Here is a 27587-nt window from a genome sequence, read left to right on the forward strand (position 1 = left end):
TGAAGACCTGAGCGCAGTTTTTTGAATTTTACTACAAGAGGCACGGTGAAATCACGTGCCTTGTGACGCAAGAATGCCAAGTCGCGTGGATCACGCGGCGCACGAGATTTCAGAGTCACCTCGTATACAGTGCGCTTGTTACTCGCCTTGAACGCCCGTCGGTCTGGAAGTGATCACACTTGTGTTGTTACTGCGCTCAAGAACACGCTGGCCGTGTTGTAGGCCTACGAACCGGGACTTTCCCTGACCATGTAGGTCGAAGACCAGTGAAATGATGATGAAATCACATTCTTTATGACGTGAGGAATCTGTCATGCAGTTCACGCGACAAGTGCGTGCAGCCAGTGCTGCTCGCGTGCCAGTAAACACAATCGAACGAGCTAGCACTAGTAGCAGCTTTCGTCGAGCATCGACATGAAAACAAAGGACTTTTACTGTTGCACTATGTTCGGGATTGCAGGAAGTAAGTGTGAAAGATGAATATCTCTCCATGATGTACGAGGGGCATATTTCAACGGCTTGCTGCCATTGCAACACTCCTACTACATGTACTAGTCCTAGGACAGTTTGTGGGGGTTCTCAGCAGATCAAGCAGAAAATGCAGCTCATCTTACCTCTGCCATCATGGTCTGTTCCGAGTAGCGTTCCAGACACGTTCGCGATCGATGGGCGCGTGTCGTGATCCAGGAAGCGCCATCCTACGGCCCAGAGCACGCGATCTCACCGTGCATCTTGCAATAAAATTCAAAAACTGCGCTCAGGACTTCAGTCACTTTTGCATCAACAGTCGCACAAAAAATTATTGGTGGCGCAAGGAGAAGCTTGTCGTTTGGAGTGACAAGTGATCACCGCTGCTTTTCTTTGTCAGAGTCAACAATACACTTTGTTCTGCGGCCTTGGGAGTAGTGTTGGAGTAGAAATTGCTGAGGAGACGTCGCGGAGGGGCGAGCTTTCCTGCGCAGGTATGACTTTGGCCGTATTTCAGCATGGTCGAGTGGAAAAATTCAAAAAAGTTTATTTCAAGAAAACCCCAAAAGGAAGATGGGGGACATGTCCTCAGCGCTAGAAGAGGTCTTCTACTATCTGCCGGTGTATAGTTCTGGTCAATTGAGAACGTAGCTGGGTGTTTTGCCAGCGCTTGTAAATTGGCTATTTTCAAGACGATCATTTGTGGCGTCAGGGGGTGATGGCCCTCGTCTTCTGGGATCCTGGCGTGGCTAAGCGGTACGGCTCCAGGATCTCTTCTCAGGTGAGGCAATGTTGGCTTGATGGAGTTTGTTCCTAGCTTGTGATATTTCGACCATTTTTGAGGGGTATTCAAGTTTCAAGGTTCCCTTCAGAAACCTTTTCAAGGGATTTGCACAATCGATATACGCCCATAAGGGAACATCCCCTGCAATTTTTACGCGAAATCGTAGAGATCCACTTGCACACATACATGTACTTTGGTGCTCTCTGACATGCTATCTTTAACTTAAAAGAAAATCAAAGAGGTGTTGATGATGTGAATGGTCCAGAGCAGAATCACTTACAGTGGAGATGTGATGGTGAAAACAGTCGCTGTGACATAGCCATTTGCCGAGCACTGACTCATGCACTTACTGCGCTGAAGTATGTGTATGTGTATATCGCCTGGCGTGCATCGGCGGTGCAACATGAGCAAACTGATGGACACGGTGAATAAAAAAGCATTCTGTTTCTGATTTTTCCTGCTCAGAGAGTGGTTTTAGAAAGGCGTATACGCCGTCTCGACAGTCAGGTGTGGTTTAAGCACCAGTTATTTGCTGTTTTGTTTGTAAAGTATCTTTCATTTCCTTCCCCAGTGGTTGTATAGCGGCACATTAAGTATTGTTTTCCCAGTACCTAGTCCCAGTGTTAGTGATGTAATGAGCTAGTATTGTGACACTGTACTGTTGTGTGTGTTCATGCAGGTCAAGCTGTCAGTCTAATTGCTGGTGGTAGAGGACAATCAACACCACCATTCACAGTGACATTTGGTGATGGACAACCTACAGCCGATGTTACCAGTTACTTACCTACGTGTGTTGTGCCCAGTGGATCAGGACCATTCATTCGACTAGAGAAGACTGATGGTAGTCTAGTGTTGGGTGAGACAGGTGCCTTCTCAGGAGTTACTATTGTACAGGTGAACACCACAGTACATCCTATACTGGACACTTCATACACTGGACTGTACCATTGCAGAACAGCTACACACAACTCTTCACACACATATCAACTCAACATTGTAGGTAAGTACTAACCGGCTTCTTTCTTTCTAATGCATGCAAGGTGAAGAGAAATATAGCAGTGATTTAATACCGTGCGAGGCGCCCGAGCATTAGCACGAGGTTCAGCCCTCACCAACGCTGTACAAAACGTCCCTGGCCCGTTTGTCAACGGTCGCGCTAATGGACCAATCAGCGTACAGTTAATGTACCAAAATTCTCTAACTTACCGTAATTCCTTGTTTCATACGGTACGTTGGAGTGTTCAAAGATTTTTTTATTGACCAACGTCTTCTTTCGATAGATACTAACAGATCGTCCGCTTTGAATTTTTCGATTTGATTGCAGTTTGGCCGAAAATTACCTCCGAAACCCGCCTCCACTCGTTTCACTTCAAGGCTTTCCAGGTGGACGCCATCGCATTTTCGGAAGCGGAGAAAGGATAGCCAGTGAAAAAAGAACAACAATGACGTATTGGTTGTCAAAATCGTCCAAGAAATGAATTCAATAAACCAGTTTCCGTGCTGCGCCGTCGCGGCCCGCGCGAGTGAGAAAGGGACCAAAGGGATACTTTCTCGACAAAACAAACAACAACTACGCACAGTGCATGCAGATGCTTTATGCAGTAAGTTACACAACGACATACTAACATTTTACAGAAGAGGATACTTCCCCTCCTACCATAAATATCCGGAAGGACAGAGCTTTCTTACAAGTAAGTTGGAACATGTGTTACATCTCAGAGTTTCACACTTGCGAGATCATCAGGCTATATTTGTACTGGTCTGAAACGGGGAAAAAGGTTCAGTTACAGATGTATATGTTGGACTCAGTAGAGCGTCCAGCCCCTATATGATGTCCAACCCCTATATAGAGTCCATTGGTCCAAAATCCACTGTACAGAGTCCGAACTTGAAATCAACTGTGAGCTCAAAGTTTAGATGGACATCACTCCCTGTATAGAGTCCAGCCAATTGGCTTCACCCCTATATAGAGTCCATTTGTCCAAAATTAACTGTACGGAGTCCAAACTTTGAAATCAACTATAAAGATTAAAGAGTCTTATGTGGACAACACTCCTGTATAAAGTCCAGCCAATTAGGCATCCCCTATCCAGAGTTCGAAATTAGACATATGACCTACTGTAAGCAGTGAATATTACCCAGAAAACGGCCTCTCCCTTTAATCCTTTACATCATTCACTTCTCAAGATAAAAAATATGTATTGAGGCGCCACTGCAGCCACTTCATTACATGAAAAAGCCTACAAACACCATCCTCAAATCAATTGGTCTCTTCGCAGACGCTGCAAATTACAATATCTCAATCATGTAGTGTTGCCAAAAAATTGTGCACGCACACACACATGCACATACACACACAACGCCAAGAAAATACCTAGAAAAAAACAAGAATCGAAAGAGAATAATGGAGAGCCCAGGATTAATTTGTTTTCAAATTATTGCGCGCACACGCGCACACACACACACACACACAAACTTGTACAACGCCAAGAAAACACCAAAAAAAGAGTAGAGACACGATACACACGCAACTCCAACAGCCATGCAAACGTCCACCCATTTACAAGTAAAGTCAAGAGGGATAACACATAATTATAAGAAACGAATGCATACGTGGGCGGAGGCACGCACGTTTACATACATGTAGTAGTGTAAGAGAGTAACATAGTGCAGTAGTCAGCATAATACTAGCACATGCTGAGAGTGCAATAGCAAGCTTCGCCATTGCTCATGGCCATGCAAATGTTCAGCAGCACTCAGTTCCGCAAGCTTCTGAAAATCAGCACACCTGCAACAAATAGATAGCGCAAGGATACGCTTATTACCGTAATGATGCATGGGAGCACACAACTACCAAGTTCTCAACGAATGTGATGCTCAATGAAAATCAATCCACTCAAAGACCTGTGAACAGGTAACGGTGGGGACAATAATCTATTAGTAATACGAGGAATAAGATCGTTTGTTCACACTCAAGACGCACAGACACACCACCATACATGTAGTGTACACAGTGTTTCACTTCACTGCAACTAAATTGAAATGAGATGATTTGAACAATCTGTACAGCGTTGCCGTCAGTCAGTCTTCCCCAAGATGGAAATGCAATGATTTGTTGTCACGAGGCAGTTTCACTGACACAATGTCATGTTCGTGACATCAAAACGGTTACTTCAGGGAATACGAGTATTAACTTGAGAAGCTTTTTCTTGTCATTGGCATACAAGCAATCCTCCTACTACTACTAGTACACTGGCACCGCGTTTGTGGATCCCATTGTATTTGACATCATACTAGAGGAAGAGTGTCGTGGAGTTTCACATAATTATCACAGGGATAAAAATACATTTCTCATGAAATAATTATAATAATTGATGATAGCTTGACGATCGTATACAATTGATGCAAAGTCCTTGCAGTCCTTGAGGACTATTACGAAGTGGTTGATTACTTTTAGCGCATTCGTTCAAGCAACATCAAACAAACACGATACGCTCCTTGAAAATGGAAAAAAATTCAAGCATAACGACAGAACAGCAGACCAATCGAAACGAGTAAAAGCTGCCTTACCTCAGTCATCGTCCTGCCATGTAGTTGGACAGCCTTTTGACACGGTGGTACAGGCAGCTCTTGTCCAGTCAAACAGGGGTATCCTTGTGGCGTCGAACGAAAGAGAGTGTCAGTGTATCTGACTCGTCAGATTGGAACTGTGCTGAACTTTTCTCTTTCTCCGGTTTCTGCTTTCATCCCTCGCTCTGATGAAACCGTTCAAACGTCTTACTGGCAGCAATGCCCAGCCAAACAGGGGATCCTTGTGGCGTCGAACGAAAGAGAGTGTCAGTGTACCTGACTCGTCAGATTTGAACTGTGCTGAACTTTTCTCGTTCTGCAATTTCTGCTTTCATCCCGCGCACTGATGAAACGTCTTCAGAGAACCACAAGACGCTTTCCAGATTTGATTTTGAACGTCTCGTTATCCTCCTTGGTTACCTCGTGACAGATTACTGTCAGCAACTTCACAGCAGAACTGGCAGCTATGGCTGAAGTGAAGAAAGGAATGCGCTGCCACCAGGCAAGCAAAACTGAAAATGTGTTTGTTCTTTTTCGGGCACAACACACAGTCACAGGACGGCGTGACTGGATAAACTGGACTCCTGGACTGTGAATAGGGGACTGGTAGAAAAAGTGTACTCCTCATAGGGGATTGCGCGGCAGGTTGAAGCTGATCACAACTGAGTGGACTCCTGGACTCTGTATAGTGGATTTTGGACCAATGGACTCTATATCGGGTGCTGGACATCATATAGTGCATGGACTTTATACTGAGTCCTACATATATGCAGAGGAATGTAACTCAAGGATCATTGCGTTGAGGATACAGTGGGAACCTTGCTTATATGTGCACTCACACCCGCACCCACTCTCACCCCCCCCCCCCCCACACACACACACCCGCGTGTGCGCGAGCAATAATCAACAACACAAAAACATATTATGCTAACACTCACTTCAACACCAACACCTCCACAATCACGCAAACACGTACACTCGCTCACCCCCTCCCTCCTCCCACACGCACACATATGCTCGCGAAATCATTGAATTATGCTTTCATGGATTCTCGCATTATGCTCGCAAAATTCTCATATTATACTTTGGCACGTGGGGATACATATTCACTTTGTTGTATTTTTGGAGCCTCAAAGTTCGGAAAATTATGCTTTTTTCGTACTTGCAAGTGGCCCTAAGTACAACAAAATGTAACATGAGTATCCCCATACCAAGGTGTCCATGCATGCTAGAGGTCGCCATGGAAAAGAGAAAACATTACTTCCCCCGTTCATTAGTTGACTTCTTTTCAAACGTTTTTACATGGCCAAATGCGTTTGAGTTACCGTTCAAATATCATGTTGAACTGTCTTCGTGGTCACCATAATCGCCCAACTGATGTCACCCTCACCGTACCAATAATCAGCTCATCTCTCCCGTAGCTTCACCTCTCCTTCAATCATGACCGAACATCAACTATACCTCTTAAAGTTTTTTTTCATTATTAGAGCAATATCCATAGCCTGCGGTGATGGCTGCTAAAATCCAGAGGTCATGACTTCGTAACACGCATAAATTAATTTACATTCAAGCGGAGGTTTGCGCACTACCCGTCATCATCTCGTCCGCCCCAGGATACCTGATAAAGTCTGATTCACTCCCATCTTCTGCTACATGCACTGTATCAAAGTGAGAAAGAACATTGAAGAACACGAGTTCGAGCATATGTCAAGAGTATTATAACCCCCCCCCCCCCCCAAGAGTGTGCAACTCTTGATTCCAGGGGTGAAAGTTGGCGCTGAAATCAAGAGTTCGGGTACTTTGATTTTCTCCAATCGAACATTCGAGTATTCGAGAAATCTTAAACTCCTAAAGATTGCGCACCAAGGATCACCGTTATACAGCCTTGGCTGAACCGATTGGCGGTCACTTTTATCTATTCATGAACAAATGTAGTATCCCTGCCCGACCAATACGGAAGCAGTACGGAACTAATTCGGAGCTTGCCTGATGTATATTTAGTGTATCTCCGTATGTAAGCGTACGTCGTCTGCTGCATAAAAGCGGCTGCGCATTTCTGTTTTGATGAAGATTAGATTAGATTGGATAGCAATGAAAGCTAACTCGAAGAATAAGGATTCAGCCTCTAGGTGAGCACCGGAGAGAAAGTTATTTATTTTGCCGCTTCTTCTTTGACTAACGATTATATCTCAGGTGTGTACCTGAAAGTAGAATAAAAGTAATTCTTGTTGATTTTACCGCGCCTACCACTCGGCTACCTATTACATTGGTGGCAGCGGTGTAGTTTTAAATAAAACAACGTGATTCGACCCCAGACCTCCATGGCTCAACCCGCTGCAGCTGCGTGTGACGAATCAAGATGAGAATCATGTTTCTTGTCTTCCTGGGCCTGGTCCTGCTTATTAGCTTGCAGCACAGTCAGGGTGCTAGCGTGGATCATCCTTCCCTCCGCATGGCATCCACTGGAGACTCCGATGGCGATTCCAAGCGACCCGCTACCTACATGTATACTACCGGTGGTGGTGGCGAAGCTGATGAGAATGACGACATGCAGGCTGCTGACCAAGACAAGAAGGGTATTCCCCAAGACCTGCAGCGTTTGATTTTCGCCGGCACGCATTTGGCAGACGGCCAAACCCTGAGTGACTACAACGTTCAGCAGGGGTCCACTATTCACTTGGTACTTCGTCTCCGTGGTGGGATGCAGATTTTCGTCAACACTCTTCCTGGCTAGACCATCACTCTTTACGTCGCGCAAAGCGATGCTATCGACAATGTGAAGACCACGATTCAAGACGAGGAGGGAGGTCATTTGTCTGACGCCGAGCTAGCCGCTCTGAGTGACCGGCTCAACCAAGATGAAGATAAAACCTGGCTCGCCCTCCGCCATAGCTCCAGCCGCCGCCGTGGTTACTAACGCTGATTCCAGGTACGGCATTTTCTTTCCTGTCTTCCTTCAGTCCCCCTGTTCTCTTCAGTCTTCCTTTATGCGAGTGTGTGAATCCAGTTTAGTTTGGTAGGCGTCTGATCATGGTGAGCCACGGCTTACCCAGCTAACGTGGGACAATGTGTGTGACAACGCCCCTTATAGTTATAGTGTATTCAGTTCGGTTTTTGAGCTGCGATGTTCCTGGCGGGTTGTGCCAGCGTTGTGCAGCAAGAGTGCTGTGGATTTTCAGGTCCTATTTGGAGAACAGTTCTTTCCCCTTTTGACCCCGTGAGATCGTGTGAACCTGGTGTGCTTCTACTTTATGATTTGTTATCAGTTCATTTCTTCTGTCTACTCTAAACGCTATCATTTCCGATATAATTTGCCATCTTCCGGTTGACGCTGTGTTCGTAACTCTTCACTAATTTTTTGAAAATCACGAGGGCGTGATAATCTGTAGGAAGGGAGGGTGTAGTATCCCTGCCCGACCAATACGGAAGCAGTACGGAACTAATTCGGAGCTTGCCTGATGTATATTTAGTGTATCTCCGTATGTAAGCGTACGTCGTCTGCTGCATAAAAGCGGCTGCGCATTTCTGTTTTGATGAAGATTAGATTAGATTGGATAGCAATGAAAGCTAACTCGAAGAATAAGGATTCAGCCTCTAGGTGAGCACCGGAGAGAAAGTTATTTATTTTGCCGCTTCTTCTTTCACTAATAATTATATCTCAGGTGTGTACCTGAAAGAAGTAGAATAAAAGTAATTCTTGTTGATTTCACCGCGCCTACCACTCGGCTACCGTTACATTGGTGGCAGCGGTGGGATTCGAACCCACGCCTCCGGAGAGACTGGAGCCTCAATCCAGAAAGGCTCACCAGTCAGTCTGCACATCAATATCTACTGACTGCTGCTCTGAAACTGCATATTTCTATTGTAACTGCACGAATCATGTTTGAACGAGTACTCTGATTTATTCCGAGTACGATTATTCTTTAAAAAAAAACGAGCGAGTCCTCGAATATTCTGTACAATTATTTCACCCCTACCTGATACCCTTTCTATGGGGTATGCCGACGGCGGAAACTCACATCACGTGGTGCAGTGTCTCAGTTGTACGCTTCCAGCCCGTTTCTAGCGAGCAGCGGAGTAATAAAAAAGCCCTCTATGACAGAAACCCACTGCGGGTATGCAAATCCCCAGCATGATCATGGCAGATATTCGGATTACGCTATCCTTCGTTTTTACGTAGTATGAACGTATCTGTGACACGGGATGGCAGTTTTTGCTGTCCGAGACCCCATGTGCAGAGCTGCATACTCTTACGGGGTTATATACTCTTGATAAAGATAATGTATTGCCATTATTTCTAACCTGCGTTTCATAGAAACACCATCTGCATGACCTCCGAACCCGTTACCATGCAGACCACCATCTCTGATCAGGTGCATTGTACACAATTGGGTTAGGCCACATACTAGAACTGTGGTACAATCATGTACTTCAAAGTAGTTATGCTCCTACCTCCGAAAGGATGCCAATTATATGCTCCAAAGTGTCAACCACCAAATCCTGCCAATAATTATGCCGGCATAATCTGGTGCCTACCCCCCCCCCCCCCCTCGCACACAAACTCACACCCCCACAGCTTGACTCCTCTCGCAGTATCCCTGCCTGGCTAATACGGAACTAATACCGAGCTTTACGTGATGTATATTTAGTGTATCTCCGTATGTAAGCGTATGGCGTCTGATGCATAAAAGCTGCTGAGCATTTCTGTTTTGATTAGATTTTATAGCAACGACAAAGCTAACCCGTCATTGAGCGCCAAGAGATTGATTTACAGCGCATGTGAGGCGTCGGTACTGCTGTACGGCACCGAGTGTTGTCCAGGCCTGCGACGTAACGAATTCTGCATTGATGGTTTTCACCGCTCTTGCTTGCGTATCATCTTACCTCCTTGCCGAGGTTTCCCATTTCTGGGTTACTTGGACCTCATTCGCTTCCTTGTTATTGGACATGTTCAATCCGTTCGGCTTGCGAATTCAAATAAACACAACCAACCCAACCATTTTGGGTGGATCTCGGCAAGATCAACAGTCAGATTCAGTGACCAATGGAGAGCTGAGGTAAAGATGGGGAAAGCCAGAGTTGTTATCCACCTGCATCTGCAAGCCGCGCATGAAGTGACTTGGACAAATTGCACGTATGCAGGATACCAGGCAACCTAAGCAGTGGTTGTTTTGATGGTTTAGCAAGGCTCTTCCGGCACTAGGTCCACGACTTCGGCTCAAGGACAGGGTGCATCACGACCTACGCTGCTTGAATACACCATGGTTTGCAACAACCCAGGTCGACCTTCGTGGAGATCGAGTGTCGTTGATGTAGTGCCTCCACCACCACCTTCCAAGCCAACTTTGCAACCGCCATCTTAGGGCGTCAGGGTACAAGCGGCGTAAGTGCAGTGCGGCCCGTCAACTTCCTGTCAGCCAACAGCCTGGTGGAAAGTCTTGTCAACGTTGTGGTAGTTGGTTCAAGAGTGCTGGTGGGCTGAAGGTACATAAGTGCCCTCTCGCAGGTTCCTCCCAACAGCTATCCCACTCTGTCGATCCTGCACCTCGACTAGTTGCTCATTGCTCATTGCTCATTCCACTGCCCGTCATGTGACCGGTGTTTTAGGCCTGCTGGTGGATATAAACGGCGCAATTGCGAGCGTGGCAAGCGACCAACAGCGAGGGAAGGTCTTGCTGTGCGTACGGCGAGTGGTATCGCAGGCAGCAAGATCTGCAACGACATAGTGTATAGGTTTGTGTGTTGTTGCTTATTGTACGCGTGCACGGGTACGTGTGTGTGTATGTGCGGAGACGAGAGCATGTATATGCGTGGTTTCACTGTATTCCTTGACCGTATTCCCCGTTTCATACCAGAAACGTGTTTTCCTGATGATGGGGCAAGCGTGAAACTCTGAGTTCCAATGAAAATTCTCTTCCAACTTTCATACTTGTAATAATATCCTCGACAACTTATTGATCGAGGTTTCTGCCCTCCGAAGTCTTTTCAGAGAGTCGTTTTTCTTGCAGGAAGCGGCTTTTCCCGTCACTGCATGACCAGTTGTGTATTTTGTCTTCTTGGGTGCATTATAGACTGTACTGACCTGGACAGTCTTTTCATATATTTCATTATACTGTTTCCATGTGTCCTTTTTGTACAGCTCAACAAGTTCAGTCAGGACCATCCCCTACACCACTGACATTGACCAACACTGGTGCTACTCACAACATACCATGCGTGTCAAGTGGAAACTTTCCTATCAACTCATCTTGGATCTCAACATTAACTCTAAACACACAGATGATCCAGACGGTGACACCTACGAATATGGTGAACTCAACGTTCAGCTTCCAGCAGAATGATTCACAGATAGTGTTTACCGAAAGTGATACATCAGGCGTTACCTTCATTATACTCTGTACGACATCGTATACTACACACTTTGATTGTTATGGAATGGGCTCAAATCCTCCGCGTCCACAAGGTGTGATTGACACATGTGTGAATGCTTCCAAATCAATATCTACCACTGTCTCTGTCACAATCCGAGGTTGGTATTATTTTGTTCAGAATTACTTGGTTTGAGTGAATACGAAGTGTGATGTGTACACTGACAATTTCAGATTTTTAACCTGTAACTGTCACTGTGGACAGCAATTATGCCAGCCCAGTCGTGCACTCTAAGACACGTTGTCCTCATGCCGGTTGGGGTTCATGTACATACAAAGGAGAGGTTAAGATGCACGGTATTTCTGACTTGACGTGAAAGTTCAGCTCGCGTTATTTGGCTCGTACGGCGAAGAACAACGCGAGTGACGTGAAGCCCACGTCGAAGTTTTACGCCAAATTTGACGTGAAACTGCACGTTACGTCGGAAATACCGTGCATCTTAACCCCTCTAATGTAGGTAACACATTATCTAGTGCTGGGAGAATACCAGTAACGCGGGCAGTAGGCCTAGCACCAAATACCTATCTAGGGGTTTTAGCAAATTCCACCTGTGAACAGCAAAGTGACTGCTAACAGAACAGAATCATTACTAGCCCTTTCCCAAAGGTGCTCGCCTTTTTTTCGCCCTTTTTGGCCGTTTTTGGAAAAGCCCTTTTCTTTCGCCCTTTATTGCGTTTTTCAGTGAGTATCGCCCTTTTTGAGCTTTTTTAGCTGAAAAAGTGCTAAAATCTGTTTGTTCATGCATGCGGTCACAGTTTCCGAGTGGTCGATGTGGATGGGCCTTGGCACGCCACATTTTCGGAGGGGGGGGGGGGGGGGCAACAAGTTGGTGAAGCTTGTATCCGGTGTACAGAATGCTGTAAAAAGTGGGTTTTCTGAACTTTACTTCCTGTTTTGCCTTTCGTGGACCCATACTAGTAAATGGAAGAGCACGCATTCATTTCTCAGCTTGGGTATCATATCTGAACATCATGCATCATGGCTATCCTTCACTGAAAAACAGTGTGGGTGGAGCTTAAACCTTGTTCCGGCTCCCCAAAGCCTATTATTGTCTGTAGTGCCTATCGCCCACCCTCTGCCAAAAGCACAGAGATAAATCACTTCTGTAACATGCTCACCGATGCCCTGGTCACTATCCCCATGTCCTCGTACCACGTCATACTGACTGGAGACTTCAACTGTAAGCACCAGCACTGGTGCCCAACTGACTCAACGTCCCCCGCGGGAGCTGCGCTCTACCGCCACCTCACCTGCTTCGGACTAGAGCAGCTTGTGAATACCCCAACGCACACAACACCTGCAGGGACCCAGTCGTGCTTAGACCATTTCTTCGTCAACAACCCACAGCTTGCAACGGATATTAACACGACTTGCGCTCTTGGATCCTCGGATCATCTGACCGTGTCATGTCGGTTCGAGCTCTCACCATCGCCTGGCTAACATCTGCAGCAAGCACCACGCAAACATTTCCCTTACCGCTATCGTCATGTCCCCTCTCACTGCTGGGACTCTCTTAATTCCGATCTTTCTCATTGTGACTGGTCATTTCTACGCCCAGGCAATTCCCCAACTGTTGACGACGCAGTCGATCGATTTTCAATCGTCCTGGAACAAACCTTCCAGCACCACCTCGCTGATTTTTCCACCCATTCTTGTCGGTCAAACACACGCACATCGTCTGTGACATCCAATCCACCCTTGGTGTCGACTGTCCTCGTAGCTGCGGTGAAATGTAAGCGAGACCTCTTCAGTGTCAGCCGAAAATTTCCAACACCTGTCAATATGGAGGCCTACCGAGTTCAACGCAACTTTGTCAAATACCTATCCCGTAAAACCTACTGCTCTTACATCAGCTCCCTCTCTGCAACAATCTCATCACCCAATCGTCCTTCTCTCTATCAGTTCATTCGCACCCAGCGTCCCAGTGTCTCTCGCGCCCCAATCCAGTGCTTGATTGATCCTGATGGCAACCGTCAGTCTGAGGCAAAGTCCATTGCGGACACTCTGAACAAACAGTTTGTCTCTCCCGGCCTTCCCGACGATCCGAACTGGGTTATCCCGCCCCTGCACCCAGCTCCAGAGCTGCGCGCTCCACTTCTGGAGGTCTTCACAACAACTGGTGTGGTCCGCAAACAACTGAAACGTCTTAAGAGCTGCAAGTCTCCTGGAAAAGACGGTATTCCAAATGAAGTCCTTAAACTGCTGGTGCCTTCCTTGTCGTATCCACTGTGCTTGCTCTTCAACTTGTCATATCGTGCAGGAGTCTTCCCATCTGCGTGGAAATCTGCTATTGTTGTCCCGATCTTTAACCTCTTTAGCACGACGCTACCTGAGCGCCCCCCACGACAACACCTGTAAAAGTCGCATTTTCCCATGAAAGTACTAGCTGCTCAAGAATCAATAACTTTACCTTCCCTTGGACGAATTCCAGGATCTTGAGCTTCCTGGAAAGGTCTTGAGACGAGTGACAAACTGGTGTCAAACCCAGCTCGGAGCGAAACCAAAACCCCGTGCTACAGTCTGGCAAACTTCATCCACGCGCTCGACAGACTTGAGCACGGCCAAGACTAGCCAAGCTCAAATATTCAGCTGCCATTTCGGTCTCCTTCCTCGTATCGAGCTCAAACTTTTGGTGAGGACTCACGGGATCCACTACAATCTGTTGAATCTTGTTTCCGTGGCAGCAGGTAGCGCACAAATAATCCATGATGGAAAATACGCGTTCTGCAGGCTGCGCAAAAAAATCGAGTTGAAATTTGCCGTGTCGAGTCGCATATCTCAACAACCGGTAGTCACATTGCTTCGGCGATTGTTTCTATCGCCAGCTGAGAGTTTTCTTTTGCAAATACATGTTTCGATTGTGAGAATCGACCAAGTATTGAGTGAGTTACGATAGTTTGAATAAGTCACTATGGACTCAACACGGACCCCACGACTATGAGATGCAGGTTCACTGTACAGTGTACAGCGCGCGTCGTACTAGTACGACGGCCGTGGGGCATGCAACTCTTGTGCGTCGTACTAGTACGACGCTCGCGCTAAAGGGGTTAAGAAAGGACAACGCTCCCAAGTTGTTAATTACAGGCCCATCTCCCTCCTACCAACTTTATCCAAGATCTGTGAACGCATCTTCTATGAATCTCTCTACCACCATGTCACCCCTGCCCTCTCCTCTGCACAATCCGGCTTCTGTCGTGGCGACTCAGATACTTTGCAATTGACACGCTTAATCCAGGATATTTACGGACATCGTAACCTGAAGAAGCATGTAGGTCTTGTCTTTTTTGATCTGTCAAAAGCGTTTGATACAGTCTGGCATCGAGGCCTACTTGCAAAGCTTGAGTACATTTTTCTAGTACGTGGTACAGCTCTGCAGTGGCTGTCGTCATATTTGTCGTCCCGTCATCAAACTGTCCGTGTCTCTGCTTCCTTGTCCGATCCTTTACCTGTGGTGTCTGGTGGTCCACAGGGGTCCATACTGGGTCCACTCCTTTTCCTAACTTATGTGAACGATCTGCCCTCTCTAGTTCCAGACGCCAGCCTTTTTGCTGATGACACTGCACTGTTGTGCTCTGACAGCTCGCCGTCCAACCTCGTTACCTCCATGCAGACCGGCATTAACTCCACCATAGCATGGATGGAAGCTTGGAAGCTGAGGCCTAACATCACGAAGACCGAAGCAATGTTCATCAGCCCATCGCCGCCTACTCAGCCGTTGCACTTTCCAGGAGCCAATGCTAACGTTAAAATTGTTCATGAACACAAACACCTTGGTGTTATATTCGACAGCCATATGTCCTGGTCCCTACAGGTCCAGTCAGTATGCAAGCGAGCTAGCTCCTCCCTTGGCATGTTGCAACCTCACTGCCACCATTTAAATGACCATTGCCGAAAATTGTTCTTTACGTCGTATATTCTACCTATATTTGATTACTGTGACACAGCGTGGTGCGGTCTGTCTCAGACCCTTGTTCAAACTCTGGAAATACACCAGCGTCAGCGTTTCGCAAAAATCAAACATTCTCCTCCCATTGTCTCTACAGTTTAGCTTCAGTATCTCCCCTCTTAGAGCGACACCAGCAACATCTTTGCATCCTTGTACACATGATCTTATTAGACCTGGCTCCAAAACACTTTGCTAAGTATAACTGGTTTGTGTCCACCAGATCAACACGTCATTCCTTCTCATTACCCCGTGCCAATACCTCCCTGTTTCTAAAATCTCCTATCTTCTCTGCGTACGCTCTCTGGTCTTCCCTGCCAACTAGCCTTAAAGCATGCACAGACACTAAGGAGTTCAAGCTTCAGCTTCTTCGTCCTAAATAATCTCACCATTTTCGTCATGCCTCCCCTTGCAGTACTCTCTTTGTTTCTCTCCTTATTATTCAGTTCGCCGTGGTTGGCTACCACCCGACTTCTCATATATATTGGCAGTCTTCTGACGAGCCAGGAGATGTTGAATTAATTAATAATAATAATAATAATAATAAAGAGCACTTTTTGCCAGTTTTCACTGAAAAAGGAGCACTTTTTCCGCATATTTTGAGGGACGCGAAAAGCACTAAGTGCCAATTAAAAGAGCAACTTTGGGAAAGGGCTAATCATTACACAAACCATCCACCTGGACACTGGACTTTAATCTATTTTTTTACCATTTCGGTTTCTCCCGCTCGAAACCAATCCTTTCATTGTCATGCAGGTTTTGTTTAAAGAATTTCAACTCGGTCAATTCTCAGCATAATCGAAATAACTACTTAGATGGTAGCAGAGCCGCTCAGTATTCGGCTAAAGCAACTCCGAGGCTTCCGCAATTCAGTTTAAAGCATGTTTTTCTCACGTTCGAAGTTGAAAAGACGCGAAGCGTGAACTCTCCATTGCCCACCCGAGAAAAGAGTATACTCGTCATCAACCCGGAAATGGTCAACCCTTTCCGGTGTCATGAGGAGTATGCTCGTCATGCAGATCCAATCCAGTCTGGGCAATAGAGAGTATACGTTTCACGTTTTTTGAACGCGAGTTGGTCCTCTATCGCCTTAAAATCTTTCGTCGCAACGCAAAGAGCGCCAATTTGACCGTGAGATATCACGTTCCAAATTGAAACAACCTAAAGCGTATTTCAAATTAGGGGGCTGAATTTTCGAGTCACGTCAAAAATAACGTGCAGCTTAGCAAAGCGAGAGGAGAAAATAATGAACACGTTACGCTCTTGCACCAGGCGAATATTCTTGACCTGAATTGGGGCTTTCTCCACTTCACGGACAAACAAACGAGTACACGGTGTCGTGTGGAGCAAATTTCTGCATCTTCACCAAAATATTTGATTGCCTTTGAGTGAAGGTCAATAAGATATGGTTGTGGAATCGATGCCTCGCTTCCCAAGATTGTCGTGAAGCTTCTTTCCTGGTGTAAGGTGTTGGACAACTAAGGATTTCCTTTATAAACTGAGCTCATAGTATAGTTTTCGATCCCGTCGATTTTAGTCTCATTGGAACGAGTAGGATAAACTAGCCAGGAAATATTATAAGGTTTGTCCAAACTCGACCAGTCGTTCAAGAGTTGTGGTCGTTTGAAGTGCGCTTCTTGGCACTTTTGCCGGAACAGTTTTGATGCAAGCCCGTGGCACAAAACCGGGAAATTCAAAACCAGCAGTATCAAGGACATTAGCTGAAGAGTGTTTGTGTAATCTGTGCACTAATGTTTACCTGCGCCAAATTCGCGATTCTCGCCCGACGGTTGTATGTGATCATATATTCCGTCCTGTATTCAGCAATTTTCCTGGCCATGCACCTTTCTTCGGTCCATTGGCATCCGAACAAATCAATATGGCCAACACCTTCGATATGTGTTCATATTGTTTCCATCTAGCTGCAATAATGGCTTTTTATAGTGCAGGTGTCAAATGCCACTGGTTGGCCGTTCTAGGTATACGTACTCGCCATTATGGTACCTCATCAATTAGAAATCAAAGGTTTATGGCAGACGAAAGAGAAGCAAAACTGGGAATAGTCACAAGGTTTGAGCGTATTCTGATTAGCCATATTTCGGTAATTCCAAAAAGTTTGACTCGCGCGGTGTCAAATGACACTGTTGGCGGTTCTACCGTTAGATATGTGAAAAATTGGTTTTCAACAGAACACGGACAAATGCCGCAGGTCTGGATGTACACTTGTTATCACTGGACCACTAAAACATTGTCTGCTTCTATCTTTATGGACCATCATAGCACCTTTATTGGGTAGGGTTTTCACTTACTGTGAGTAATGGCATTGCATTTTGCCTCTTTGTTCCCAGCACTATGTCCAGATCTCAATAACCGTGGTTTCAATTACAAACCTTTTCCCGGTTTCAGCAGACAACCAGGTCCCCCAATACCCATCGAGTGCATAAAAGGTTTTCTGTCTAACAATAGTATGGAAATAACCCAGTCTACATGCCAGGGCAACGGAAGGTGGCAACCAAGTCCACCATTGTGTGAAAGTAAGTCGGTATCTCAAAGCATACCAGTTATGCGTGCACATCTAAATATTAAAGGAATATTCAGTGTCTCCTCCATGCAAACAAACATTCACATTTGGCCTTTGGATTGGAAACCTGTCTGCGCCTTCTAGGTGAGGTCTGGTTTTGTGTTCCTTGTACCAGCCACAAGGAAAAATTTCAAAATTCTGCATATTGCACTTTCTTCAGATTGTAACGTCAGTTCTACTCACCCAATAAAATCATAGTGAATCCAGTCAGCGAAAAGTCTAACAAAAAGGTATCGTTTTGATTCGTGCTCAATGCGTCCATCTTTCACCTTCAGACGTTAAGTGGATCCATTCTGTCTTTGTCTTGTTCACTTTCAGACCATTTGCCGCTAGTGCGGCTTGTTTTGCGAGTGATTTATGTCTGGAACCGCTGGTCGTAGCTCGTCGCGTATTTTTTCTATAGACGGCTAAGAGTTTTCTCATGCACCTGGATATTTGTATTGTTGAAATGGAGCGATTTTGAACAGAGTTACGATCATTTGTAATCCTCCACTTGAGTGCGTCAAATGCGTCGAATTCGACGCATTAATGTACACATCAGCTGATAAAGGCTCAAGATGGATAGAGTGCCGCTCAGGTCCCGGGTTCAAGTCCTGGTAGGGTTGGCGAATTCAACGGAGGATATAACCTCAAGCCGAAGCCCGTTCTCACAGGGGTCGAAGGTATTATAAGACTTTTTTCATTTCTCCAGGTTGCATGTTTGAATGCAATGACACTTATGTGGTGGATTGCAATCATGTACCGGCAGTGGGAATGGCAATGGCAACTGTCAACTGTATTTGTGGACAAAACTTCCAATGGACCATGGGCAAATGTCAACGTAAGTGCATTTTTGTATATAACGTAACCCAGATTCTTCCTGAAGTTGGTTATTCCAACTAGGAACACACGTTTTTTGCCGAACTTGAAACTTGACTGACTCACGACTGCCATCCGGAGCACACGAGGAGCACGTCGTACCTTGCACTCGGCAAACCAAGTTCCTAGTTGGAACAACCAACTTCATGACTAATCTCGCCGAAGTCGCTGCTTCTATGTTCGAATTCTTCCGTTTTAATATACGCTAGAGCTAGGGTCCAGCGGATAATGCTCCGAAAATGTTCGTATAATGCTAACCATAATGCTCCAAAACTGCCTTATAATGCTGATTATAATGCTTCAGCAAGGGATATAATGCTCTTGGTTTGGAACAAAAATGGAAGAAAGTCTGCACATTGTCAAACTTCCAGGAAATTATGCATATCGTCGATCTGCATTTGAAGTTGTCACCTTATCTCTCACGAGCTCCGCCACTTCTTAGCACTATAAGACGTGATCGAATCCATTGATTGCTCCCCATTCCAACTTTGATGCAGGGTTGTGGCAGAATAGTCGGTGTATCAAATCTTTCCCCTAATTATCCATGTCGTAAGAGATGAAACCATTATTGCAGGTATTCATTCATTGTTGGGATGAAGTTAATCTTGGCAAATAGTATTCCTGCCTGCAAACAAGCTCTAACTGCATCCACTCTGTGAATAATGCCTTCACCTGAAACACCAGACGTGAGGCCAGCTCCTGAGATCCGATCTCAGATGGAGGGCCTCCCATTTGCGGAAATCCTGAAAACACGTGGTCAGAAGTTGTTTTGCCACTCTACATCCTTTGCTTGTGCTCTCATCTTCTCCTTGAGATGGTGTGTAGACGTATGGCTTGTCACAATACTCTTCCTTTCTGATAGCATTTGACTGTAGGCCTGGCATTACAACCGTCCACAACTAACTGTACGTGCTTCATCAGGAAAGTAAGACAGGCGCTGCTGAGCAATCGACTTGGTACTGAGTCCATGAGAAATTCTAGTTCTTTTCGAGCCTCCTGAGCTGGACTCGGCAAAGGCAGTTCTTTTGGAACGAGCTCTTTCCGTTTATAGCCACTCCTTAATCCTGGTCCAAATTTAGCAATGCATCAGTGTCTACTTCATTATCGCTAGAGATGCTATCGCCAGAGCCTCTGGCACAACTAGAAGACTCTTCTTCGTCTGTTTGATATGCACTTCGCGTATGTCTCCTCCATAGCTCTCCATTATTCTAAAAGTAAAAGAAAACTCGTAAATAATTTCTCCGGATTTGTGTCACTTGAACTGCCTCAGCCTCGGTTGGACATGCTTCACAAATGGCTTGTATACATTTACCTGACCACATCGCTACAATCATAACGTTTTATGTAGCAATAGTTATGTAGCGTTAGTGCTAAAGGTGTTACGTGTCTACACAATCACAAAGTCATGCGCCAGTACAATGCATAGTGCTCAAATGCCCGGAATGGGAGGAGTGTAGTACGCAAGAGGTACACAAAAGGAGAAAAATAGGGCTGTTTCGTTGTTACTCAGAGTTTTATGGCAAAAACCAATCATCAGACAACATCTCATGATCATGATTGTAGCCGAATGTTGCCAAGAACCTAGGATTTCCCGATATTATCCACTATGAAACTCGTTATGCCGCTCAAACCTCACATAATGCTCGTTTTGTTCCTTTATAATGATCCATAATGCTCTGATGCTCGGATAGTCGTATAATGCCGAATATGATGCCGGCATTATCCGCTGGACCCTAGCTACAGCACGTGCTCCGGAGTTTACAGAAAGCGGGCGTACACGGATGTCGATGTAGATGTTTGTTGTGGAGTATCGTAAGCTAATTGCCTCATGGCATGCCAGGAAGTAGATTATTCTTTGCATTTTGTGACTTAACACCACTTTACTACTGTGACCTGACACCAGCCATGCAGATCCTCAGTAGCTTATATATAGACACATACCCATTCGAATGTACACACTCTCCAGGTCAGGTGTTTTACTTTCACAAAGGGCATCGATATGGTATCAGGCTTGTTATACGATCATAAGAATCGGATCAACATACAGATCACTCAGTTAATGTAGGAGTTCATCTTCTGTGTTGTCTGTTAGTATGCAATGATCTACTTTCTTTCGTACTTTGGTTTGGTTCTGTGCACAGCCACACATTGTCGGGAGTTATTCTTGGCAACTTTGGTGACTATACCCAGGAGTGCTGTTGGTACCAGCATCACTGCATCATGTAAGACTGGTTACGATAACATCTCAATTCCATCTTCAGTGAATTGCCAAGTTAATGGAACATGGACTACACTACCAACTTGCCAAGGTCAGGGAACATGATGACAACATCTTTTTTATTTAACTTTTTATCTTCTTAACTTCTGGCAGTCTAACTGTACCACAGTATTTACTTCGCCTCGAGGTTAGACATTGGGAAGTTGCCACACAGGGTTGTTGAGCGCGTTTTTTGGCACCGGGAATACAACTTGCTCGACTCTGTATCTAATGAGTGAAGAGGACCCACACCTTGATCTGATGAGCTGCGTCATTGGGGCTTTGCTGTCAGATGTGTGACCACCTTATTTATTAATTTTGTCTTTCCGTTACGTCCAAGTAAACACTTACATATTTTGTAGCTGTGTTTTGAAGAGTGGTTGTCAATTGACTAGCCAATGACAAAGGAAATCTGCTCTGTTTACAGACCCCCTGGAGACAGCATCTCCCAAGTCCAGGCATTAAGTGACCTACTAGAGGACTGTCTGTCCAATATTAGTCTTCCCAATTCTGCGATTGTACTTGAAGGAGACTTGAATGCTCGCCACTCTGACTGGTCTCCTATAGACACCACGAATCGTGCTGGAAGGGAGTTCCGTAACCTCTTCTCTTGTTTTGGCCTTGAGCAAATGGTGACATTCCCCACACACTTTACCCCCCATGGCTCAACATCGTGTATTGACGTTGTACTCACGGATCATCCTCACCTACTACTCTCTGTTACAGCTCTTGCTCCTCTTGGTGCATTTGACCACGCACAGATCCTCAGTCACTTCCTACTGCCTACTGATGCTGTTTATCGTGGGGAACCTGCTGCAAACGGACATCCCGCTGCTGCACCCCAATACCACGTCAGGAATGTGCCAGCAAAGCCGGAATATGACTTTAAATCCGTGCTATCTGCCGTCTAGGATAGTGTGAAAGCAGAGCTCGGTGATATTGACTGGAGCTGGCATCTGCGTGCCAGCAACGTCAATAATGCGCTTTCACACTTTTCTTCCTTTCTCAACAGTGCCCTTGAGAAGCACCTCTGGCCATTCGGAAAGCAGCCGTATTCTCACCGCTGCCCACGGCCCAGTCAGCCACCCTGGGTTGATGCCCATCTCAGCACAGCAATCAAGTGGAAACATGATCTCTATAGCATTTTTAAGAAGTACCCAACACAACAAAACAAACAAGCATACCAACAGCAGCGAAATACAGTGAAAACCCTGACGCCGACAAAGTACAGAGCTTATATCCGCTCAGTGCAAACTACTTTGCAGGGTAGACACCGTTCATCGCTTCACTAGTTTGTGAGACAAGCAAGAATTCGAAACGTATCACAGGAAATTCCGTCACTCTCCACAGGGACTCAGGAGGCGGCTGACCCTTTGGCCAAAGCTACCGCATTAAACGCCCAGTTTGCCTCCGTGACTCGGCCAGATGATCCGTTGTTCTCTATTCCCCCTATTCTCACCCCCTCGGAGCCCTCAGCTTGTTTCACGTCCGTCATCACCACAACTGCCACTGTCCGGCGTCATCTGAAGAAGCTTCCGACGTGCGAGGCATCTGGTCCCGACGGCATCCCCAACCGGGTCCTCAAGGCCCTGGCACCATCCATAGCATTCCCTCTGTGCCATATTTTCAACATGTCATTTACCACGGGCATATTCCCTTCCGCATGGAAAGCAGCGAAAGTCATACCTGTACACAAGAAAGGTTCCCGCCACGAACCTGCAAACTACCGCCCTATCTCTCTTCTTCCCTGCGTGTCCAAAGTATGTGAACGCATCTTTTATGATCACTTATACAGACATGTTTCGCTGTTTCTGAGTCCCGCACAATATGGGTTTCGTAAAGGCGACTCCACCTCCCTTCAACTGACCCGCATCGTGCAGCAGGTGTGCCAGCATAGGGATAACAGAGCGCTTGCTGGTATTTGCTTCTTTGACTTGGTCAAGGCGTTTGATACCATTGACCACAGCTCGACAGTCCTGCAAAATGCTCTCGATGCCCTTGTGAATTGGGGCACCAGCTGGAGAATTGCGCTCGAGTCAGCCAAGTCCCAGGCCATGACTATTGACCATCACCGCCCCGCCTGGGACCTCCCAGCAGTACGGTTTGCAGGTGTCCCCCTGAATGGAGAGAGTAACCTCAAGCTTCTTGGGGTAACCTTGGACAGCTAACTTTCCCACCGCTACCACCTCCGTACCCTCGCCATCAGAGCACGCCAGCGTCTCGGGCTCCTGCAGAAGGCCTCGCCGCTCCTGGATTCTCGCAGCCGAGCTACAGTGTACCGTGGGTTTGTACGCCCAGTAATGGAGTACTGCCCATTGGTCTGGATGGGCGCAGCAGATTGTCACTTGCAGCGACTTGACCAGACGCAGCGCTCAGCCCTCCACTTGATTGGCCCCGGCGCAATGCTGCAAAGCCTGTCTATCCGGCGCATGGTAGCTGCGTGTACCTACATTTACAAGCTACTGTGCTGCAATCCTACCAGCCCACTTCGTCAACTCTTGCCTCCCTCTCAAGCCCGACCAGCCCATGTTCGACCCACTCGTATCTCTCTCGTCCGTCTCGACATGCATAACTACCAGCTTGAGACAGGGCTACCTGTCAATAGCCGGGAAAGTTGCCGTAGAGCTTTCCCCGCCTGTGCTGTCACTGTATGGAATGCCCTGCCACCCGCCGTCCTCAGCCAGCCACCTGACCGGAAACGGCTGCAAAGTTTCAAAGTGTCTGTCTTCCGGCACCTCCGTGCCCAGCAATGGCACTGGGCCAATGACACTTTGTAAGATGTATGCACATCTGCCCATACACTGCTGCATATTGCCATACGCCTCGTGCCCTGCTTACTCTTTTCTCTGGATCTGAATGTGCACCCCTTACGCATTATATAATTATACTTTATTTAGTTCTCTCCCCCTCTCTTGCCCCCAACCCTCCCCGCTCGCTCTCTCTCTCCCTCTCTCTCTCTCTCTCTCTCTCTCTCTCTATCTATCTCTCTCTCTCTCTCTTTCTCTCCCTCTCTCTCCCTCTCTTTCTCTCTCTGCTATTGGCGCGCCTGGTTGTGATGAAGCCGAGACCCAAGGTCGGCAGAGCATCCCAGACCACTCCACCACTCCCCTTATTCATGGCTCACACATGACGGGTTTACGTGGCTCTAGTAAAAAAATAAATAAAATAACGTCTGGCATCGAGGACTTTTGGCTAAGCTCGAGCATGCATTCAGGGTACGTAAACAACCACTCTCCTGGCTGAAATCTTATCTCTCTGGGCGTTATCAGTACGTAACTGTGCTTGGCACATCCTCGGCTGCAGAGCCGGTATCGTCAGGCGTTCATCAAGGATCAATTCTTGGTCCCCTACTTTTTATAAGTGACGTAAACGATTTACCTGCAGTCTTCCCTGGAACGTCTCTGTTTGCTGACCACACGACCCTTCTCACCTCATCGCCTTCCATCACTGGCCTGAAACAAAGCTTGCGTGCTGGCATTCAGGAAGTTCTTTCCTGGATGTCGTCCTGGAGATTGTCCCCAAATCTATCAAAACCAAAGATCATGCTCTTCCCGCCCCAGCCAGAGTTCACAACCCTCACCCATGCCAACTTTCCAAATCCAATTGACATAGTGTCTTCTCACAAACACCTTAGCATTGTGATTGGCTCTGCACTCTCTTGGGTACCCCACATCGACTATATGAAACATCAAGTAAATCCTTAGGAATTCTCTCCCCCCACAGCTCCTACCTCCCACTTTCTTGCAAACTTCATTTTTATTTTGCCTACCTTCGCCCGATATTTGATTATGTCGATACGTCTTGGGTTGGGTTTTCACCTTCTGCTGCTGCAAAGCTTGAAATACACCACAACAAAATCCTTAAAATTCTCCTCCGTCAACCCCGCATGCTCTCATCATCCGCCCTTTATAAAATCGCTCACACTACCTCGTCATCACATCGACGCAGTGCACACCTTCCTTCTCTTGTCCATTCCATCAATTAAGCTTGAGTTGTGCCCGCCTCATCTCATGTGTTTTAATTGGTTCTCTTCTATAAGAACTAGAAACTCGCTCTTACTCCCTAAGTGTAACTCATCCACTCTTTTGCGCTCCCCTCTCTTTATTGCTTATTCTGTTTGGCTCACTCTACCCAGAGAAGTTAAGGATCTGACCTCACTCCGCCTGTTTAAAATCTGTGCCGCCCCTTATTTACTACGACATAAATAGTTCATTATCCACATGTCCTTTGCGGTTTCCGTATTTTTCAGAGTTTGTATTTGACATTATCTGTCTTTACGGAGTTGTTGTTGCTGTTCATTTTGCTACTCTTTCTTTTTCCCTCCTGTAACGGAATCACAGCCATTCCGTTCCCCGGGACGCAGGACACAAAGGACAAGACTGGTTTGTTTTACATAATATATTTGGACATTACGGAAAGGTAGACTACTCTGACAGAGACTGACAAAAGGACTCTCGACTACAACATCGCGCATGCTCATATCACACATGCACGCGACTAGACGAGACAGTTTGGGGAATGCCATCACACAGGAAAACTACACATCATTTTACAACACCTGCCCCCTTGATGACATTCCACAAAATAATAAACCGACACCACGTTCCACATGCACAACAGCAAAAGGAACCACAGCAAAACAGAAAAACCAAAACCAACCAACAGCTTACATTGTAGCACAACAAAACTGGGCCACGACACAGGGCCAAACCAAGACACAAGAGCCGACGCTCTCAACCAAGCCGCACCACAGGGCCAAACCAAAAAACACAAGAGCCGACGCTCTAAACTCAGGCACACAAGGCCAACCGAAACACGAGAACCAAAGCTCCAACAAATAACAACATGCGCGCAGCAGCGCAAAATAAATCTACAACGCAAATTAATGCAGAACAGAACGACGAGAAGAGCAACATACCGACAACCAAACTCAACAACACAGCAACGAACTGAACAGCGAGAGAAACACGATCAGACAACACAGCGAGCAAGACAACAACAAGACGAACAACAAAGGACGACACACAGTCGGTGATGCTAGACTCATCCACTGGCCTCTGGCGAGCCACGGCCACACGCTCCATGCGGTACCTGCCGTCCCAGGCTCCAGTCCCCAGCTTCTGCCGGTCCACCACCTTCTCTGCCTTCTCTCCGCGTCTTCTTCCGCTTCCACCAGCTCCTCGTCTCTCCTCCATCCCCACGCTTACTCTCTAGTTGTACTATTACTTGTATTAGTTGTTGACGACGACGAACAGACTCATGACAAACTTACTCATCCTCTGCGTCCCGGGTTTCGGCACCACGTTGTAACGGAATCACAGCCATTCCGTTCCCCGGGACGCAGGACACAAAGGACAAGACTCGTTTGGTTTACATAATTATTATTGACAATACGGAAATGGAGACAACACTGAAAAGGACGAACAAGAAGACTGACAAAAGGACTCTCGACTACAACATCGCGCATGCTCATATCACACATGCACGCGACTAGACGAGACAGTTTGGGGAATGCCATCACACAGGAAAACTACACATCATTTTACAACACTCCCCTTACATTTATTTATCGCCGTGGTTGGCAAACACCCACTCTCTTAACATTGGCCGGTGTTTCCACCGAGTCTTGAGATGTAATAAATATAATGTAATAAATATATTATATAAAGATAAATAAGTTAAGAGTCATGACTAACAGTCCACCAAAGTAACAAGATGCTATACAATTAGATATTGCGACGAAATTGTACAAATCCGACATGGATATGGAGACATTCAGCGACCTGATACCTAGCTCTAACACACGTACGAAGCACAACCCAACAACCTTCCAAGTTAGATGGCTCAAGTGCGAAAATAACCAATGAGGGTGATACGCCACGAAGATATGCACGAACTACGTCCCCCGGAAACAAAGGATGTCAGAAGTTATTGGTTGATGATGACGGGACTAGCAACACCATCCGACAAACCTGTCTTACTTCAACTCGGAAAAGCAAGCCAAGAGCCCACCCAACTTGGGAGGCTCAATGGTATGCAAAATATGTCAAGAGGGGAAGCCAAGCGAAGGCAAATTGTCACAAACATAAAGTCCTTATCCTATTAAACTCCATGTTGATGTAACGATGTTGGCCAGGTTTGGTCCAATAACAAGTGGTTCCACGTGACGTACCTTTCACAGTATTGCTGGTCACGGCTCATCAGGTGTGCCTAATAAAAACTGGGATTTTGAGCCAAGAGTAGTAATATGTAAAGAGAAAAGCACCTATAAGTAACCCTATAAGTTACTAGTTATGACTAACAGATAGTCTTAGGTATGTAAGTACTTACTTGTGCAGGTGTGTGCAGCACTCCACAACTGGTGTTCTGCCAGCTTAACCATGCAGCAACAGTTCAGCATTGTTGTCGCTCAAATACTCCCACTTCTCTTTACTCGGTACCATCACAGAAAATTGACGACATGACTACATTGGGAATTACTGTAATGCCCAGGCGACAATCCAACCTCAACTGGACATGACATATTCATGAGGAGGTCTGATGTTAAACACACCCAGCATCATGTGCACGCACTAGCAACACGTACACATGACGAACCCTATACAGTGCAATGTACTAAACAGTGCTGTCCTTGAGCGTGCTCTGAAACGATTTCAGTACTAGGAGACAGAAACAAGATACATTTGAATGCAAAGCA

The 27587-nt window shown here is 46.3% G+C and overlaps 1 protein-coding gene across 1 annotated transcript in view; it reads left to right on the forward strand.

The window, feature by feature from the left end:
• The first annotated feature begins 1949 nt into the window (after nt 1-1949).
• Nucleotides 1950-27587, forward strand: part of LOC135811920 (uncharacterized) — a 34377-nt gene continuing 8739 nt past the window's right edge. Inside the window, exons 1-5 of the mRNA XM_065325185.1 lie at nt 1950-2252; nt 10962-11351; nt 17543-17728; nt 18467-18595; nt 20775-20942. Coding sequence (XP_065181257.1) covers nt 11102-11351; nt 17543-17728; nt 18467-18595; nt 20775-20942 — 733 coding nt within the window. The 5' untranslated portion in view covers nt 1950-2252; nt 10962-11101. The remainder of the gene's footprint in view (nt 2253-10961; nt 11352-17542; nt 17729-18466; nt 18596-20774; nt 20943-27587) is intronic.

The sequence above is a fragment of the Sycon ciliatum genome, chromosome 3, assembly GCF_964019385.1.
Source record: "Sycon ciliatum chromosome 3, ocSycCili1.1, whole genome shotgun sequence".
Taxonomy (NCBI): Eukaryota; Metazoa; Porifera; class Calcarea; order Leucosolenida; family Sycettidae; genus Sycon; species Sycon ciliatum.